General features: G+C 39.0%; 1 protein-coding gene across 1 annotated transcript; it reads left to right on the forward strand.

Annotated features, from left to right (window-relative positions):
• The first annotated feature begins 20,184 nt into the window (after positions 1 to 20,184).
• On the forward strand, positions 20,185 to 20,520 carry LOC138883842 (protein yippee-like At5g53940). Its single transcript, XM_070164558.1, has one exon. The coding sequence runs from the start codon at positions 20,185 to 20,187 to the stop codon at positions 20,518 to 20,520; it is 336 nt and encodes a 111-aa protein (XP_070020659.1).
• Positions 20,521 to 21,209: the final 689 nt, after the last annotated feature.

The following is a 21,209-nucleotide window of genomic DNA, read 5'->3' on the forward strand; positions in this document are numbered from 1 at the left end:
CAACTTCAATTCCTCACTTCGAGATCTTGTGACCCAACACTATACCCTCTTCTACCATAAAATGACACTTTTCCCAGTTTAGAACAAGGTTGGTATCTTCACACCGGGCCAACACTCTATCCAAGTTTACCAAGCACTCCTCAAAAGAATCCCCAACCACGCTAAAATCGTCCATGAAGATCTCCAAGATATCCTCCACCATGTCGGTGAAAATAGCCATCATGCAACGTTGGAAGGTCGTCGGAGCATTACATAATCCAAATGGCATTCTGGAGAAAGAGAATGTGCCATAAGGACATGTGAAAGTCGTCTTCTCTTGGTCCTTCGGGGCAATGAGAATTTGATTGTACCCCGAGTAACCATCCAAAAAATAATAGAAAGCCCGGCCAGCAAGACGATCAAGCATTTGGTCAAGGAATGGCAATGGAAAATGATCTTTTCTAGTCACCTTGTTCAGCTTCCGGTAATCCACGCAAACTCTCCAACCCATCACTGTCCGAGTCGGAATAAGCTCATTGTTGTCGTTGGTCACCACAGTCATTCCACCTTTTTCCGGTACACATTGCACCGGAGTAGTCCATGAACTGTCGGAAATGGTATAAACCACACCTGCGTCAAGCCACTTGATAACCTCTTTCTTTACTACTTCTTGCATAGCCTCATTTAGTCTTCTTTGATGCTCAAGTGAAGGCCTCGCATCCTCCTCCAATATGATTTTATGCATGCAAAAGGCAGGGCTTATACCCCGAATATCAGCTAGAGTCCATCCGATTGCCTTCTTTCACCTTTGAAGAACTGCCAAGGTGGCCTTAACCTGCATGTTATTAAGGCAAGAAGAAAGAATGACATGTAAAGTAGAATTTGAACCCAAGAATTCATACCTGGGGTGTGGAGGAAGTGGCTTCAACTCCAACACCGGTGGCTCCTCAATTGATGACTTCATTGGTAGAGTTTTGCGGTTTTCAAGATCCAAAGATAGCCTTCTAGGCTCATAAGAATATGAACCCATACCATGCAATGCATTCACGCACTCCACTCCACTAGCATCATCATGGACATCCATGTTAAGAACCACGACCTCAAGAGGCTCTTCAACATTGATCATGGAACGTGTGTCATCCACTATCACGGCTGTGACAATGTCCACAAAAGAACACACCTCCGTGCTATTTGGTTGTCTCATTGATTTGCAAACATGGAATACCACCTTCTCATCTCCCACTCGGAATGTCAACTCACCCGCTTCAACATCAACTAATGCATTCCCCGTAGCTAGGAAAGGTCTTCCAAGAATAATCGGCACTTCAAAATCCACCTCACAATCTAATATGACAAAGTCGGCCGGCAATATGAATTTATCAACACGGACAAGAACATCATCGATTATGCCCAAGGGTCGCTTCATCGATCTATCCGCCATTTGAAGTCTCATTGAGGTAGGTCGAGGTTGCCCAATTCCCAAAGTCTTGAAGACTGAGTATGGCATCAAATTAATACTAGCCCCCATGTCAAAAAGGGCCTTTCAAAATCCGCACTTCCGATGGTACAAGGAATAGTAAAAGTTCCGGGATCCTCAATCTTGGGTGCCATTGAATGCACTATGGCACTCACTTGATGGGTCATCTTAATTGTTTCACACTCCATCGACCTCTTCTTTGTAACCAAATCTTTCATGAACTTCGCATACCCCGACATTTGCTCAAGTGCCTCAACCAAAGGGACATTGATTGTGAGGCTCTTCATCATGTCAATGAATTTTTTGAATTGATTGTCACTCTTTTTCTTTGCTAACCGTTGAGGATAAGGTGGAGCTAGCCTAGGCAAAGGTGCCTTGGCTTTTTGTACAACCGTCTCGGGCATGTCAATCACGTGTTCCCTAGACGGGTTCACGGCATCTTGAGTCTCTACCTCGGCCTCATCATAAATATTGATCCGCAGATCATTGTTTGCATTTTGATTAACCACATCATCAACAATCAAAGGTACATCATCATCCCGCAACTCAACATCTTCATCCATAACTTGCTTTTGCATTGAGGCATTCACATCACCGCCTCTCCCACTTCTTGTTGTAACCGCCATCACATGATTATTATTCCCACCCTTCGGATTCACCACCATGTCACTTGGTAGAACACCCTTGGGATGAGTATTCAATGCTTGAGAGAGTTGGCCTAATTGCACCTGCAACTTCCGGATAGATGTGTTATGCGAAGCTAATTGGGCCTCAGAATCTTGGTTCTTTTTCATCATTTTCTCGAACATGCTTTCAATTCTCCCCATATCACTTCTGGATGAACTCGGACCTTGAGAAGGAAAGGGGGTGGATTGTTCGGTTGTTGGTATATGGGGGTCCTTTGAAATCCTTGCCCCCGATTTCCTTGGTTCCCGCTATTGTTCCACCATCCTTGATTGTTGTTGTTTCCCCAATTATTGTTACTCACATTCCAATTTCCTTGGTTGCTTTGATTACCCCAATTGTTGTTTTGGTTGTTGTTATTCCAATTACCTCCGCCTTGTTGTTGATTGCCCCAATTTCCTTGAGGACGCCATTGTTGGTTGGACGAGTTACCTCTATTCCCTTGGTAGTTGTTGACATATTGGACCTCTTCGCTTTGATCATCATAACACTTATTTGAATAACCACCACCATCATTGTTGTTGTCATATTGTTCACAATTATCTTGAGGTTGTTGTCCTCTTTGTCTCCTTTTCAACATAGAAACACGTTCCATTGCATTGACTTGGCACGGGTTTTGGACTTGTTGCAATTGCACCTTTGCTAATTGATTCATAGTTGTTGTAAGCTCGGCGATGGCTTGGCCATGATCGTGCAATTCCTTATACAAATGGATGACCGTGGGGTCACCATGGGGAATATTTGCTCGGCTTTGCCATGCCGAAGAGGTGTCGGCCATTTCATCAAGTACATCACATGTCTCTTGGTAAGAAAGTTTCATAAAGTTCCCTCCAGCCAATTGGTTCACAATGCATTGATTCGTGGTGTTGATGCCCCGATAAAAGGTTTGTTGAATTATAGCCTCGGTCATGTCGTTATTAGGGCACTCTTTCATCATTGTTCTATATCTTTCCCATATCTCGTGCAAAGGTTCTGTTGGCTCTTGCTTGAAAGTTAGAATTTTATCCCGAAGAGCTGCCATATGACTTGGAGAAAAGAACTTGGAAATAAATTTGTCCGCCAATTCATCCCATGTTGTAATATAATGATTGGGGAGCCCTTCTAACCAATCCAATGCTTTACCTCTAACAGAGAACGGGAAAAGCCTCAACCTCAATGCATCCTCGGACACGATGGTTTTCTTGCTACCCCAGCATGTATCCACGAACCCCTTCAAGTGCTTGTAGGCATTTTGATCGGAGGCACCCATGAAATACCCTCTTTGCTCGAGCAAGGTTAGCATAACATTTGTTATGTGAAGGTTTCCCGTCTGAATTCGGGGAGGAACAATAGCACTGGCGTATCCTTGATTTGGTAAAACTCTGGGAGCCATTCTCGGTGGTGGCGGAGGAGGGTCTGGAATATTGTTGTTCTCATTTGCATTTACATTGACATGTCGGCCTCTCCGTGGAAGTTGAGGTAAGACCTCATTTGGTTCTAGATCCTCTACCTCCTCCCCCGCTAGCACGTTGCCGAGAGGGTCATTTGCATTAAGAGCCATTGTACCTGATTGATCAACACAAACGAAATTAGTAAACAAGAAGGAAAGAGAAGTACAACACAAAACTAACTAAACAGATAGTCAACACCGTAAGCTCACCTGCAACGGCGCCAAAACGTTGATCGCTGCCGACTCAACACTACACTATTGTAGGAAGAGCGGATCACAATAGCTTTTACCCGAATAGAGGTCCGGGATCGAATTTCCACAAGGAGTTAGTAGTGGAGTTGTATTTTCTGTCTAGCCTAGAGTTGTGGTTGTGCTTCTAACGTCACTTCAATTATCTTTTGAGTTTTTGTATTTATAACCACTATTATAAAACTACGGATTAAAGCTAGATTATGCTAGGAGAATATTGCTAAGTTGTAATTAATGGGAAGGAAGAGCACTAAGGTTGTAGCATTACCTTGGTGGGTAATTGACGGGTAGATGTTACTTAGGTTCGATTGACTTGTTTGGGGGTTATGCTATAATCGTTGCACAATTTTTACCCACTCTCACACCTCTCGGTAGAGAGAATGATTTTACTCAATTGACTCTCTCGAGACCAATTGGGTTGGCAAATTAGACCAAGCAACTAGGGTTCAAGTAGGGTGATTACTCTCTCGAGATTTAACCCGTTAATTGGGACTATCATTTCTCATGAGTCCATCCCAATTCCTTGTTGGGTCAATTTTGAGGTCATAAACTCTCTTTCTCAAGAAGAGTTAAACCCGCAAAGCTTGAATCAGTGTTTCCAACCACCAATTCCAAATTAAATCATAAAATCAACCCAAATAACAAACACTCATAGTCAATCTAACCCTAGATGGCAACACCCATCAATTACCCACACTAGGGTTGAGCCACAACTCTAGCTAATGAGTTTAGCTACGCATAATTAAAGAAGAAACTGAAGAAATAGATGAAGAAATACACATATTAATTAATTACTAAGAAGAAACTACAATAATCTATTGTTAGTGGGAAGCAAATATGCCAACAATGGCTACAACACCAAGCGTAGCTATTCTCCTGTTCTCATATCTGACCTCCGCTCTAAAAAAATAGTAAAATGTTCTATTTATGCTAGGCTGAAAAAACTGGACAAAAATACCCCCGTGGGGTCAGTGCGGGCAGCACAAAACGGATCGCGGCCGCACTGGCTCTTGGGTTTCAGTTGTTTGATGACTTGAACTGGGGGATGTGGACTGCATGGGAGTGTACCGCGGCCGCGAAGGCAACTGGCGCGGTCCGTGCAGACGTGACCGCGGACCGCATGAGGACAAATGTCCCTTTGTTGAACCCTATGAACGCGGACCGCACAGAGAAGGAGTGTGGCCGCGAACCTTCTCCCTGGGCCGCGTGAATCCTACCACGGCCACGTGACCTTAGGCTCGAAAATGTCCAGTCTCTGAACCTCCTAGTGCGGCCGCGGTAATTGTTACGCGGTCCGCACTAGGCCCCTCTTTCTTCACTTCTCTTGGTCTTTGATACTTGAGCAGGTTTCATTCCTTTTTGAGCCGATTTTTTTACATCTTGTCGCTTTGTCAATCAAACCTGCAATCAAGCACAACTTGTGAGCATTTTGGGACTGTTTTTGTATCAATTTATACTCAGACCATAGGCAAGTAGGGACATAAACACTTTAAAATCCTAACTTATCAGTATACCACTCATAAGCGATTCCGGTGAGGCTTTCCCCAAAATAGGACATTAGCAGCTCCTCTTTTCCACCAGTACCCCTCAACTGGTTATAGTATCATTTCAAATGAGCGACCGGGTCTCCGTGCCCGTTGTACTTTTCAAATTTTGGCATCTTGAAGCCAGCTGGCAAGTGAACATGGGGAAACATACAGAGGTTATAGTATGAGACACTCTTCTGACCACTCAGACCTTGCATGTTTTTCAGGCTTTGTTCCAGGCTCTTCATCTTTCGAGCCATTTCCTCTTGTTCGAGATTTTTAACAACCTTTTCTTGCTCTTCCGAGAGATGATATTGCAGAGGTTGAATGAAAGAATATGGGGTCATATATGTTATTTCTGATTGAAGTTGTGGACGCTGAAAGGTGAACATTGAAAGCTCAACATACGGCCGTGGAAAAGTTGGTTGTGTTCTGGTGCAGACTGGTGTTGTAGAGAACAATATTGGAGGTGCCCAGGAAACTGGAGCCTGGGGGCGAACCACAGAAGGCATGCCAGGATCATTGAACGACATTGGAGGGTGCCCGCATGGATGAGCGGGTTGGGCATAGGGGCGTTGGTAACCTCACTTGACCTGGGGATCAATTCAGGGAACCCAGGGATTGCACTTGGCAGTTCCCTACCATTAGACCAGGCGTCCCACATTTCCAATATGCGGAGACGCAACATCTTATTCTCATCAGAAGTTGCTGATTCTAGCTGTAGAATAGCCAATACCGGGCTATCCTCAGCTGTCACGACCCCAATCGGCCCGGTCGTGATGGCGCCTCTCGTGAAGACAAGGCCAGCCGACAAAACACCCATATTAACCTTTTAATCATTAGGAGTCATTTTAAGCCTTTAATTAAACAATATCTCATAACATAAGTCTGAATGAACAGTGCGGAAATAACATACAAGCCCGACATCGGGGTGTCACTAGTCATGAGCATCTACCAAAGGTCTGAATACAACAAAAATAGTCGAAAGTGTACTAAGTACAGTAATGAAAATGAGAGGAAGGAAGCAGTGCTGCGAACGTCGTGCAGCCACCTTGTTAACTCCGATGACTCCACGTCTGAACAATCAACACCCACTATCAAATTCCGAAATACCTGAATCTGCACACGAGGTACAGGGAGTAATGTGAGTACTCCAACCCAATAAGTAATAAGAGTAAATAAAGACCGAGCAGTATGAAACAATGAATCCACATTTATGATAAACTCAATAAGCACAACGGGCTTTCAAATCAGAATACGAGTCGATCGTCTCATTTAAATTCTATCCTTTTGGTAAAAATCATTTGAAAATGCTTTCCGATAGTTTTAGTAGGGGTTTAATACTATTTATAATAAAAGAGACAAAAACCATAATCGGCCCCTCAGGCAAAACAGGAGTCATAATGTCTCGTAACAAGAAAATCTCAGTAGAAATAACAAAAACCAAATCAGTGATTAAATCCTGAACATCTCATAAACCCCAGCTTAAATGAAAGTTGTTAAAAAAACATTTATTCAACGTTTTCGACAGAGGCTCAGTATAAAGATGAGTAGAAGCAGTCAATGAATCAATATATTCGTTAGAGGCTCACTTAAAAAGGAGTAAAAACCAATAAGTTCATAAACATGCCTCTCAGTCAAAGCATCTCCCAGGTGCATGTATATATACCTATCGCCTCTCGGGCTAGCCTCTCAGTCACTCGTGACTCAACTCTTACCAATCAGTACTTACACTCAGCACTCACACTCAATAGGTATCATATAGTAACCGCTGCGGCGTGCAGTCCGATCCATATATCTAGTTGACAACGCTCAATGGGGGTGTGCAGACTCCGGAGAGGCTCCTACAGCCCAAGCGCTATATCGCTGCCACGTGCAGCCGATCCAACATATCGTTACGGCGTGCAGCCCGATCCATATAAGTATCGCTGCGACGTGCAGCCCGATCCATAATTCATACATATATAAATCTTTATATATATATATTTGCGGCGTGCAACCCAATCTATAGATATATAATCCTCACAACTAGGCCCTCGGCCTCTCTCAGTCATTAACCTTACCATCAGACTCTCAGTCTATCTCAGTCATCAATCTCACGATAACTCGGACCATCAGCAAAGCTGAGAACTCAGCCCAAAACAGTTTCCACATTTTTAAGAATATAGTGGTAAAGCCAGATTTGAGTAACAAATAGGTAAAACATGACTGAGAATATGCTTTCAGACAAATAGAGTGAGGAAAGATAGTAAAAATACCCCTGAGAGACTTAACAAGTCGGCACAAGGCCCCAAACATGGCATACAACCCAAAATATAATAACATCAAACAATTAACTATCAATTACGCATTAAAACAATCGTTCGGGATGGACTAAGTCACAATCCCTAGCAGTTCTCTACCCCACGCTCGTCATCTAGCGTGTAAGTCACCTCAAAATAGCACAACGATGTGTAATCCGGGGTTTCAAACTCTCAGAACAGTATTTATAATCATTACTTACCTCGAACCGGCTAAATCTCTAGCTCGTGACTCCTTTGCCTGTCGAATCGGCCTCCAGATGCTCCAAATCTAGCCGAAATCAGTACCAAACCATCAAAATGTGCTAAGGGAACATAGCCCACTCGAAAATAATCAAATTACCATAAAATTTCCGAAATTGGTTAAACCTGACCCCCGGGCCCACATCTCGGGATTTGACGAAATTCACAAAACTAGAATCCTTATACTCTCACGAGTCTAACCATACGAAAATTATCCAATTCCGATGTCATTTGGTCCTTCAAATCATCATTTTACATTTTTGAAATATTTTACAATTTCTTCCCAAATTCCATCCCAAATCACGAATTAAATGATGAATTCAATAATAGATTCATGTACTCTAACCAAATCTGAGTTAAAATCACTTATCCCGATGAATTTCTTGAAAAGCCTTCGAAAAATTGCCAAAATCCGAGCTCTCTAGGTCAAAATATCAAATAAAACCCAAAACCTCATATTTATAGAGTACCCCACTGATTTCCACCTTCGTGGACAACACAAAAACCACTGCGGTCCGCACAAAACCAGTGCGTTACGCACAAAAACGATCGCGGCCGCACAGGTTTTCCTCTGCAGTGACATGCTTTAGTATTTTGGCCATAACTTTCTCTATATATGTCCAAATTGCGATATTTTTACCTTTTTGGAAACTAGACACGAAGGCTATAACTTTCGTTTTTGAATCATCTCAAAATTCCTTGTGGATCAAAAGAAATGAGCTTCCGAAGTAGGACCAGTGAAATTTTTCCTCACTGCGGCGGCACTTCATTTTGTGCGGTCCGCACAGCACCTACCGCAACCGGACTTCATTTGGTGTGGTACGCACAGCACCTACCACGGACGCAGTTCTTTTTGTGCAGACCGCACGGGCGAGTTTCGAGGCCTGCAACCCTTCTGGACCTGCTACAGCTATGATTTTCAGCCAAAACTTCCCTGAACCTACCCGGAACTCCTAGAACTTCAAACCAATTGTACCAACACATCCCATGACATCGTTAAAATTTGTTCAAAACTTCGGAACGTTCACAACAACATCAAATCACCAATTTAACATAGGATTCAAGCCTAAGAACTCTTTTATTATTCTTTCGATCAAAAAGTCTATCAAATCTCGTCCAAATGACTTGAAATTTTGCACACACATCCCAAATGATACAACGAAGCTACTGCAACTCTCGGAATTCCATTTCGACCTCTATATCAAAATCTCACCTATCAACCGGGAAAACGCCAAAATCTCAATTTCGCCAATTCAAGCCTAAATCTTCTCTACAACTCCAAACCCATTCCGATCGCGCTCCTAAGTCACAAATCACCTAACGGAGCTAACCAAATCATAAAAATTCCGATCCGAGATCATATACAAACAAGTCAAACTAGGTCAAACCTTTCAAATTTCAAGCTTCAACTGAGAACTGTTTTCTTCCAAATTCGTTTCGCTTACTCTGAAAACCAAAACCAACGATTTACATAAGTCATAACATATACACTGGGCAAGTCATGCCCGAGAACTAGCTAGAAAAGTGCAAAAGCTCAAAACGATCGGTTGGGTCGTTACATCAGGACCGCTGATTGGCAGATTGCTTGCAGAGGCCATCTGTGCCTTTGGATCTTGTGAAGGAGGGGAGGATAGAATACTAACAAAACCAATCACCAAAACCTGGCTAGTTTGCACACCCAACAACCTTGTTAGTTTTGAGACGCTTAATAGATAGGAAATCACACGTTTGGATGTAATGCACCTAAACAGTTAAATGTTTCTATCATGTGTTTGAACGGTTGCAGGTTTCATCCCGGCCTTATTTAACCCTTTCAGTATGTACTCCTTTTCTTTTATTTATGCCTCTCTTAATCACTCTTGATTTTTTTTCATTTCGTTTCTGTTGCTCTTTTATTTTTTGGCACTCTATTTTGTTCTTTTCTTTTTTGTTTTCACTCAATTTTTTTCTTTCTTGTTTATTTAAAATATTTTTTACTCAGTTAATTTTATAGCTATGATCGAATCTGATGGGGATTGCCTAAATATCATGACGCCGCATGAATCATATCTTGCATAGTTCGGGAAGATTAAGAATGGAGTAAACAAACTAACTCTTTTTTTTTACTTTTTATAAAACGTAGACCATGAAAGCTTTAAGGCAAAAGAAAAAAAAATTGTTTATTTCTTTTGGAATTTTCGAAAGAAATGCTTTAAAAGAAGAAAGGAAATATTTTTTTGGATTTTTTATTTTGATTTTTTTCTTTATCATTTTTGAAAGAAAGACTTCTACAAATTCATTTGCTTTTTGATTGGAACTTTGGGATTTTTAAAAGTACTAAGAAAATATTTTTGTTTGAATTTTCATTTGTTTTCTCTTTTTCTAAAGAAGAAAGAAAATATTTTTTGATTTTGGAAGTTGCCTCTTAATTTTCGAAAGAGGGACTTTTATGAAAATGTTTTGGATTTCTGAGTTTTTATTTATTTACAAAAGCACTTCTAAAGAAAAGCAAAAATATTCTGGGACTTCAATTTTTCAAAATTTTTTTTTTTGAAAGAAAGGCTTTCTTAAACAAGGAAAATATTTTTTTAATTCATTTTTTGAATTTTGTTTTTGAATTTTTTGAGAAAAATACTTCAAAATAAAGGAACCCCGCATTTTGAATTTTGATTTTTGATTAAATTTTTTGATTTCTTTTCTTTTTCGTATGAAAGACTTTAAAAAGAAGGAAACTATTCTTTTAGTTTAAATTTTTTTTTTTTTTTGAATTTTCTAAGGAAAGATTTCTAAAGGAAAATATTTTTGGATTTTTGTAAATTGGGGTCGGAACTGATGAGGTTTGCCTACGTATCTCATATCCGGTGAGAATCAGACCCGAGTAGTTCGGTCAGTTTTGACGGAACAACGAAACATGACACTTGAGATTTTGGGCTCATTTTGACTTGACCTTGTCTTTTCCTCTCTCTTTTTTCCAGAATTTCAGCAGAGTTTCGGAATTTCAAATACCTATTTCTCACTCTTGACGTTTTTTTTCATAGATTTTTTTTTCTTTTTCCTTCTTTTTTTTTATTTTCTTTCCCTATTCTAGAAGTCGGTCAACAAGCAAGACGAAACAAACAGATACACAAGTAGCACGTAAGATGCATCAAGATGGTCTTTTAATTTGGGTACACTTGTTCTAGACGGATCAAACCCCTGTGTTGAGTCCCCAAAGTCAAATGCACGTGATGCAAACAAGTGTTCCTACTAGGGATCCGGCATGAGGCTATGTTATTCTAGGTTTAAAAACCTGGGTGTACTGTTCTAAACCTGGCTTACCTGAGTGGACAGCTCGAGCCGGGGGGGAGCATACCGGGAATAGAGAAGCTTCACCGGCTTTGCAACTTGTCCGGACCTCGTTCTAAAATTGGGATATGAATCTAATGGAAAAGAAGCCACACGAAGTGCACACTTCCTAGATGATTTAGAAGACTCAGAGAGAAGAGGGTTTTGTAACAATTTATATATAGTTCAAACAATATCAAAGCGGTAAAAAGCGGCATTTAGCACATTAGACTCAAACATGTAAAATCAGATAATAAATAAAGCCTAGTATAATAGTTATTCCAAGCTCGAATTCTAAACTCTGAACTAGAAGTTCTGCGTTCTGATCCCCAGCAGAGTCGCCAGAGCTGTCACACCTCCCTTTTACCACCCGAGGGGGTATATAAGGGAGTTTTTCCAATTAAAGTGACATTATTCGAAATGAGATTATTTTATTTAATTTAGATTCACCACTTGGAATAGTTTATTTGGTGTCCCAAGTCACCGATTTATTTTAAATCCCAAATCAAGGAAATTTCGACTTTATTTTAAAAGTCTACGAACCAGAAATTCTAAGTAAGGAATTCTGTTAACCTGGAAGAAGGTGTTAGGCATTCCCGAGTTCCGTGGTTCGAGCACAGTCGCTTAAACTATTAACTATTGGCCTATTATCTAATTTACTACATATTTTAAACCTATTGTGCATTTTTAGCTTTATAAAAGCTTTTAATTATTTTAAACCACTTTTAGGATTTATGAAATTATTTCTTGAACAAGTTACGATTGTCGTACACTTGCCATTTTGGAACACACCGCGAACCACGCTACATGAAATGCACCCGGGATTCGCGACATGATTATTTTATTATTGTTGAAGATTGAAATTGAGTCACATGAAATGTACACCCGGATTTTAGTAATTAAAAATCACAACTACATCACGGGAATCATACCCGTAGTTATGATAAATTATTTAAATAACGCACCCAAAGCAACTACGAAGATTCAAATTACAATAGCAACATTTGTGAGGGCTATGGATGATTTAATTTATTTATGGCACACCACAAACCTTTTTCTATAGTGTTAGTTCCTGAATCTAATCTTATGAGGGCCATGGATTATAAATTTTGCTTGGCATGACACGCCTCAATATATTTCAAAGGGTTTTATTATTCGAAGTTGTTATGATTGGGTTACATGATGCACCCTCGAATTTGGGAATTAGGTGTCATGACTATGTCATGAGAACCGTACTCATAGTCCCGATGATTTATTAATCGCGCCTAAAGCAAGCTACGATGTTCATAATTTTCCTAAAACTTATTTGAGATTGTTGTGAAGGCCATGAATTATGGATAGAAAATTATTGTAAAAAAATAGTATGGTCTTATTGATGAAATTAATTGTCTAATATCAAATAACACTATGCAAGGAGTCAGGGATCACTACATAATTTTACTATGCTTAGAAACATGCTAGCAAAATTAATGGAGTTTTCAATTAGACTAGAATACGGAAATATTGGGTCAGCCTGTTACCCATTGCTAAGGATCCAACATAATTGAATTCGTTTATCCTCATACTTTCAAAACCAAGCAAATACCCTTAAGGCAAAATCAGATTTTAATCTTGTGTACCAATAACCCAAATGACCCAGCTTCAAATTAAACCACACGGCAAACTTTTCATTTTACAAGACTATATGGTGGCCCACCAAATTCGATTACAATGAAATCTTGTTCAATTAATCTATTTAACAAATAATAGAAACAACAAATGGAACTTAAAGCCATAACTATTATCACTAAATTGCAGTTGTAAGCTAATAAAGAGAAACTGAAAATCAGTATAATATTATAATAATTTTCCCGCCAAGAATGAATCATCCCCATGAACACATAAACAACGCACGAATAATATAAGCTCAACAACATTAAGCATTAAACCATTCGAAAGTAAAGATGAACCTTTGTTGATAAAATTCTAACATTTTGCTACGTACGAAAAGCCAACAATTTCGGCTTCAGAAGTGAAAATCAACGGCTTTGTTCGTTGACCGAAAAACCTCTAACGGGATAGCTCAACTTGATTTTTTTCTCCTCAATTTCTATCCGACATCACCCCAGAAAAAAATAATCGAACCCCTAAAAGAAGGATACTAACAATTCTTGTCCTGCTTCAGTCCTTGACAGGTCCTAAGTCTATCTATAGCATCACTGGCCAGCCAATAGACCTCTAGGGAATGCTCAAATCGAGAGTGCGCAGCCCTAGGATAGCCATGTATGTAAGACCCAGCTGCTTCAAATCACGAAGCCTCTGAAATTGTTCGGTGTCAATGAACCTCAGAGATGGACGATCGAGATAGGTTTTGTCGTGGACATGGCCATGATGGCCGATTTCTTTTGAAATCAGGTGCTGTTGGTCGTTCTTTTTTTTTAAGGAAAATTCAGAGAGAAAACAAGGCTTAACTCGTATTATTTGTGTGTGTGAGGAAGGACTCTTCGCTTGGGGGGAGGGGGAGGAGTAAGGCTTAATTCTTATTATTTGTGTGTGTGAGGAAGGAGCTCTTCGCTGGGGGGGGAGACGTCTTGGAGTGAAACAGCGGATTTCCATCCTAGGATTTTTTAGAGTCTAGGTCTTTAGGTCTAGGTCCTAGCTTTATTTTATAGGGGTAGGGATTAGGTTAGGTCAAATGGGGAAAGGTATGGGCTTAATGTTTTGGGCTTGGGTGAAACGGCGGATTTCCAGCCTAGGCTTTTTTAGAGTCTAGGTCTTTAGGTCTAGGTCCTAGCTTTATTTTATAGGGTTAGGGATTAGGTTAGGTCAAATGGGGAAAGGTATGGGCTTAATTTTTTGGGCTTGGGTAATTAGGAATTTTTGGGCTTCAAGTTAAGCTGGCCCAGACGAAATTGAAAGACCAAATCTACTTCTTTTCGCTGTTTTTTTTTATTTCAGAAATCTAATTGAATTAATTAAACAAACTAAATAAAATCCTAAATTAGGATCTAGCTTAAATTAATTTGTAAATTTAATCTTACTTATTTTTACTAATTCAACACTAATTGATTTAAAACTAACAGTTAAGATGTGGACATGACTATTGTAGCAATTTTTATTTAATGAATGCATTTAAATTATGAAATTAAAATCCTAAATGCAAATTGGACCTAAAATGACATGAAATTAAAATGTGGCATTTTTTATCATTTTTCTATGATTTTAAAATATTAAAAATGCATGAAATGCAACTAAATAAAGAAAAACTTCTAAAATCCCTTAAAAATTATTTTTTGGTTTATTTTTAGGATTCATTTTCATGTAGGGCAAAAATTAGGTACTCACAGCATGACGGGCCAAATCCACAAAATGGTCTCATACTGAGTGACGGTCATACGACTCTGTTGGAGATGCTCGAACTGCCTGCGATAGTCCTCTCTCAGGGTAACAGGAAGTAACTTCTCAAGAAATATCTAAGAGAACTATTCCCAAGTAAAAGTAGGAGACCCAGCTGGTCTGGTCAATACAAATTCATTCCAACATTTCTTGGCGGAACCAGTTATATGAAACACAATGAAATTGACCTCATTGGTCTCCACTATCCCTATATTCCGTAGCACCGCATGGCAGTGATCAGGATAATCCTGGGGTCCTCAGAAGGTGCACTACTGTAGTGAACTGGAAAGAGCTTGGTGAACTTGTCCAATCTCAATAAACCCTCAGGAGTCATAGCATGACCATCACCGGCCTATGCTACAATAGCTGGCTGAACTACTCGACCTTGATGAGTTGCTAGAGTCTGATACTGGGGAGCCACCTGCTCCGGGGTGTGAGTAGCAGGAGTCTATGCTCCTCCTCCAACCCGAGAGACGGCTGGTGCCATAGGAAAAGTGCTAGTATGGGCTACACTCTCCTGATCACCAAACGGACCAAAGCATCCTGTAATACTGGGGTGGCGATGAACCCCTCTGGGACCTGAGATGGTCCTGCTAAAATGGTCTAGGCTGGTGCCTCATCATCAAACTCCACTTGAGGCTCCGCCATTGGTGCGGTTGCTCGGGCTCTAGGCTGAGCCATGTCCCTATATCGACCTCTGGCACGACCTCGGCCTCTGCCCCTCGTAAGAGCTGCCGCTAGGGGCTATGGCTTCTACTCAACTGATGATGCGTTACGTGTTCTCACAATCTGCGAGAGATCAAGAGTAGAAGAGTTCAATTAGCAATGAGAGAATAAAATAGCACGACACAGAAGAATAGAACTGACATTGTTCTTAAACTCCGTAGCCTTTGGAAGATAAGTACAGACGTATTCGTACCGATCCTCCAGATTCTACTAAGCCTGCTCGTGAATTGTGAGACCTAGGCAACCTAGTGCTCTGATACTAACTTGTCACAACCCTTAATTCCCACCGTCGGGTTCATGATGACACCTAACATTTCACTTGCTAGGCAAGCTAACATTCGAGATTCATTAAGCTAATTCTTAAACCTTTTAGTGATTAACAATAATTAAATCATAACAAGTTAAAAAGAGTGTGGAAATTCATAACAGCCTCAATATATAATACTACCCAGAATCAGGAGTCACAATTCACGAACTTCTGAGATTTTTCTACAAGTAAATGTCTGAAAGATATACAATTATTTTCGAAACGAAAGAAACATTAAAGAGAATACATAGAAGGGGACGCCAAGGCCTGCGAACGCCTATAGATCTACCTTGGGTCTTCGATCAAGTGAAACCAGCAACTATCCTTAGAATCAGCTCGGACCAGTACCAAAATCTGCACAGAAAGTGCAGAGTGCAGTATCAGTACAACCGACCCAATGTACTGGTAAGTGTCGAGTCTAACCTCGGCAAAGTAGTAACGTGGCTAGGTCAAGACACCCACAAATAAACTTGTGCAATATCACAATATAAATACCGATAACAGCAATGAAAGAAACAAGACAAGAAATATTCGGAAGGGGATATGCTGTGGGAGATCACAAGATAAAGGATCACAGTAGTAATAAGTTAGTCAATATACCTAAGACAGATAGAAACAAGTAAACACGGTAAAGAAAAATGCACGGCATCACCCTTTATGCTTTTACTCTCAACCTCACCATATGAAACAATAGAAACGCCACGGCATCACCCTTCATGCATTAACTCTCTCATAACATGCACGACATCACCCTTAGTATATTAACACTCACAAAACATTGCACGGCATCACCCTTCGTGCATTATCACTGACAAAATATGTCACGACATTACCCTTCGTGCATTAATACTCTCCCTCACAAAAATAATAAACAATAATAACAGGGAGATAGAAACGACGGTAACAAGTCTTACTTCAATATTTGGTTCCACAATAACAACCTTAACTTTGAGTCAATACTCAATCAATACCAAGTTCTGTAAACATGATAAAAATGCTCAACATAACGAGTAGCCAGTCAAAACATGGATAATATGATCAAAGAAAGCAGCAATTACAAGAAAAGACCCACTCGCATGCTATAACTCGACAAAAACGCATACGTACTCGTCACCTCACCTATATGTTGTACCGAACATTCAAACACATAGCAAATAGGCAAATAAGATCTAATCACTCAAGCCAAGGCTAACCACGACACTTACCTCGCTTCAAAGGCCAAACTCAAACCTCAACCACAACTTTTCCCTTCAAACAAGCCTTCAGACCAATAGAATCTAGCAAATTACCAACCAAACGATTTAATTTAAGCCTTAGGAGCTACCCACGATTGCAAAGGATTCAATTTATGCCATTTTTTAAAAAATCAACAAAACTCAATATCAGGGCCCGCTTGGCGCAAACCCGAAATTCGAACAAAAATCCGATTGCCCATTCACCCCCGAGCCCGGATATATAATTGGTTTTGGAATCCGGCCTCAATTTGAGGTCTAAATCCCAAAATTTTGAGATCCCTAGTTTCTACCCAAAAATCCCCAATTCCACCATAAAAACCTTATATTCTAGGTTGAAATCTTGTAAAATACAGTGAAAGATTGAAAGAAACTAGTTTAGAATCACTTGCCTATGATTTGGGGAAGAGAAGTTCTTTAGAAAATCGCCTCTTGTATTTTAAGTTTTGAAAATTTGAAGAATGGGAGAAAAATACCGTCTAAGTCACTTTTACATAGCTGCAGATGTCGCAAATGCAAACTTGCGAAGCCCGCAAATGTAAGAAAAGCTTCGCAAATGCAAACTCCTCGTATCTCTGCTACCTTCGCAAATGCGAACAATTTGTTCGCACTTGCGAACATGAAACAATCACAAATGCGACAGAAATCTTACAAATGAGAGAATCCCAGTCCCAGCCCATGCTCGCTAATGCAAAGTGTTCATTGGAAAGAGGCTCGCATTTGAGAGCCAGACCTCGCCTTTGAGAAGTTTGCAGTCCAGCACCGGATAAAACTTGCACCAGCTATGATTCTAAGTCCAAAACCACTCCGAAGCCTATCCAAAACTCACCCGAGCCCTCAGGGCTCCAAACCAAACAAGCACACAAGTCTTAAAACATTATACGAACTTGTTTGAGTGATTAAATTACCAAAATAACACCTAGAACTACGAATTTTGCACCAAATCGAATGAAATTTTCAAGAAAATATTAAAACTTCTAATTTCTCAACCGGGCGTCCGAATCACGTCAAAGCAATTCCGTTTTTCATCAAATTTCACAGACCAGCCATAAATATTATATTTGACTTGTACCTGACTCCGAAACCAAAATACGGACTCGATATCAGCAAGGCCAAACATCAATTAATTGTTAAAAATCATTAGATTTTCAGACTTTTAATTTTAAATAAAAATTCATAACTCAAGCTAGGGAGCTCCAAATTCGATTATGGGGATACACCTAGGTCCCATATTTCAACACGGGCCCATCGAGACCGTCAAAATACGGGTCCGAGTCCATTTACTCAAAATATTGATCGAAGTTAACTAAAATTAACTTTTAAGACAAAATTCTTATCTTTATTAGCTTTTAGCATATAAGCCTTCTGGGTCAATACCCGGACTGCATATCAGATCGAGGAAGGCTAGAATGAGGTTCTAAAGACTTCGAAATACAGAATTTAGTTCTAATACATAAGATGACCTATTGGGTCATCACAAATTTCAACCTAGCTATTGAGGGTAATTATATTTCTACCTAATGTGAGTTTAATACATAAATTATGGGTAGATTTTAACATATAAATTTGAGGAATTTATTGGTTGAATGGAAAACCTATGTTTTTTTTATAAAAATAGGATTTAACCACGATATTGGTTATAAAATTTAGTGAAAAATATATATTTGAGTTCATGAGGTTATGAGTAACAACTTTCTTCAAAAAAATTCAGAATCCGGCATGTGGGCCCATAGGTCAATTCTAGGAATCTTACATTTAGGGTTGGGCAATCACTTCATTGGAATATGAACTTATATTTATACACCATTTGATTAGTTTTGGTTTGTTCGACACCGAATTGAGGGTTTGACCCTAATCTTGGACCGGAAAGTAGGCTTTGATACGAAGTAAGTCTCTTTTCTAACCTTGTAAGAGGGAATTAACCCCATAGGTGAATTAATTAATATGTGCTCCTATTTGTGGGGGCTACATACGTGCGAGGTGACGAGAGTCCGAACGTATCTACTAATTATGCTATTGTCCGGATAGTCTAGGACCCTATCATGCTATACTTAAAATGTTTGCACCGTAGTTGTTAACTTAATTGTTAGTCATATTAAAATTGATAAAAGAGTTATAAAAAGTTAAATTTCACTTACTTGAAGTTGTGAATGGGATACTTGACTGTTATTAAGAATTTCTGTTTCTTTAAAGTATTTCCTATTTGTGGAGCAGGTCGAGCACCTCAGTAGCAGACAGATGAATCTATGGTTCGTTCCATTCGACACTCGATAGTGCACAATTTAAATATTATTATGTTGGATCGGGCCGTACGACCTCGGCATAATTTGCGCATGATAAATCTTTGGAACCCATTTGTAATTGATATTGTTCATTGACTTGAGACATAAATTGTTAAATGATGGAAAATAAACTTGAGATATATTCTTAGCGGAAAAAGTATTTATTATTCATGTTATTGTGTTTTCTGCTATATTTATGTAATTCATACTTAGTTATTATTTTGACATCTTATTGTTAGCTCATAGTAACTGTCAAAGTCGATTCCTCGTCACTACTTCTTCGAGTTTAAACTGGATACTTACTGGGTACATGTTGTTTATGTACTCATGCTACACTTCTGCACTTAATGTACAAGATCTGAGGTAGGTGCATCTGGATATCAGTCCGGCGCGCATACTTGATCCCTATTACGAGACTACACGGTGAGCTGTCTTCCGAGCCTTTCTGCAGCAGCCGGAGTTTTTCTTTTGTTTATTGTTCTGCCTATTTTATTTCAGATAGTATAGTAGTAATCTTTTGTATATTCTACTAATAGCCTATACAATTGTGACACCAAATCTTGGCACATACTAGTAGACTTGTGTTGTTGATTTTCTTTCTATATATGGTTATGCTTGCACTCATCTGCTTTCGTTTTAATTATTTTAAACCTGTTATTTATTAAATCTTTTAAATTAAGGAAAGTTATTTACTTGAAAAACCCATTAAAAAGGGAAATCACAAGATTGTTCGTTGTTGGCTTGTCTGACAACGGTGCTAGGCGCTATCACGGCCTATAATAGAATTGGGTCGTGACATAGATAAATGAGCGTCATATTTACTTTAAGCAAATATAAAATCATACGAATTAAAAATATGTTGAATAAGTTAATTTATTAAAAGACAGTCTCTAATATTATTATATTTCCAAAAAAGATCTAATACTGGAGATCTACTACTCAGGGATTCCATTTCTTTTTTTGCTTTAAATAGGAGACCATCTTCTCTATTCTATTCTATTGTATTCTATTTTCTCTTCTCTTCTATTCTATTACTAAGCCTCAAATCTCTGCTCTTACTTTAGTGTAAAAGATGGGGAGGTTATTTTTGGTAGATCTTGAAGGCAGAACTGTTAACTGCAGAGTCTGCAAAACCCAACTTGCCCTTACTAGTAACCTTATGTTAAAGAATTTTATTTGCCACAAGGAAAAAGCATACTTATTCAGCAATGTGGTAAATATAACTTTTGGACCTAATGAGGAGAAAATGATACTTTCTGAAATGCACACAATTGCAGATATATTTTGTTGTTGCTGTGGGCAGATTGTTGGCTTGAAATTTGTGGCAGCCCCATATGGCGATAATCACAAGTATAAAGAAGGGAATTTTGTCCTTGAAAAAGGGCAAATTTTCTTTGTCCATGCATAATCTTAGTTTCCTTTGTACCTTATTAACTAAAATGATATATTTCTATGGTTGTATCTTGTATTTCTTACGCAAAGAATTAATGCAAGCTTTGTCATTATCTTTTTCATTTTCACATTAATACCAGAGTTTCATATATGCATATAAGTTTAGTTTCGGCTCTTGAAAGATTGTTTTATTTTTCAATCACCACAATTTCTGGTATGTCTAGAGGGGAAAAGTCAAAAACGAGTTCTTACTTTAGGGCATAATTTTGCTCTACACATGAGATTCACATTCGAGAAAATATCACAGACAGAGGGTTTGACTAGTGGTAGAAGATAGAATGATAGATAGATGTTTCGAAATTGGTTTAATCAAGTCATGTATGTATCTTGAAGGTTTCTTTGAATGATATAAGAAAGGGTCTCGTCACCGGACGGTAAAATTACTTAAATAGAAATAAAAAAGGGTTTAGTATTACAAAAATTGATATTTAATAACCACCATTTTATTTTTAAAATTCAAATTCGTTTGTAGGGTTTACCGTTAAACAAAAGAAATAACTTTTATACTTAGTTACAATTTGAATAAAAAAATTATCTTATAAAGATTTCATATGTTTTATTGATTGATCTCTTGTGTTATTTTGTACCAATCACTTGTGAAAATTTCATGTGATTAGCCATAAAAAATAGAAATCTCGTCATAAA

The sequence above is a fragment of the Nicotiana sylvestris genome, chromosome 12 (assembly GCF_000393655.2).
Source record: "Nicotiana sylvestris chromosome 12, ASM39365v2, whole genome shotgun sequence".
In the NCBI taxonomy this organism is placed as follows: Eukaryota; Viridiplantae; Streptophyta; class Magnoliopsida; order Solanales; family Solanaceae; genus Nicotiana; species Nicotiana sylvestris.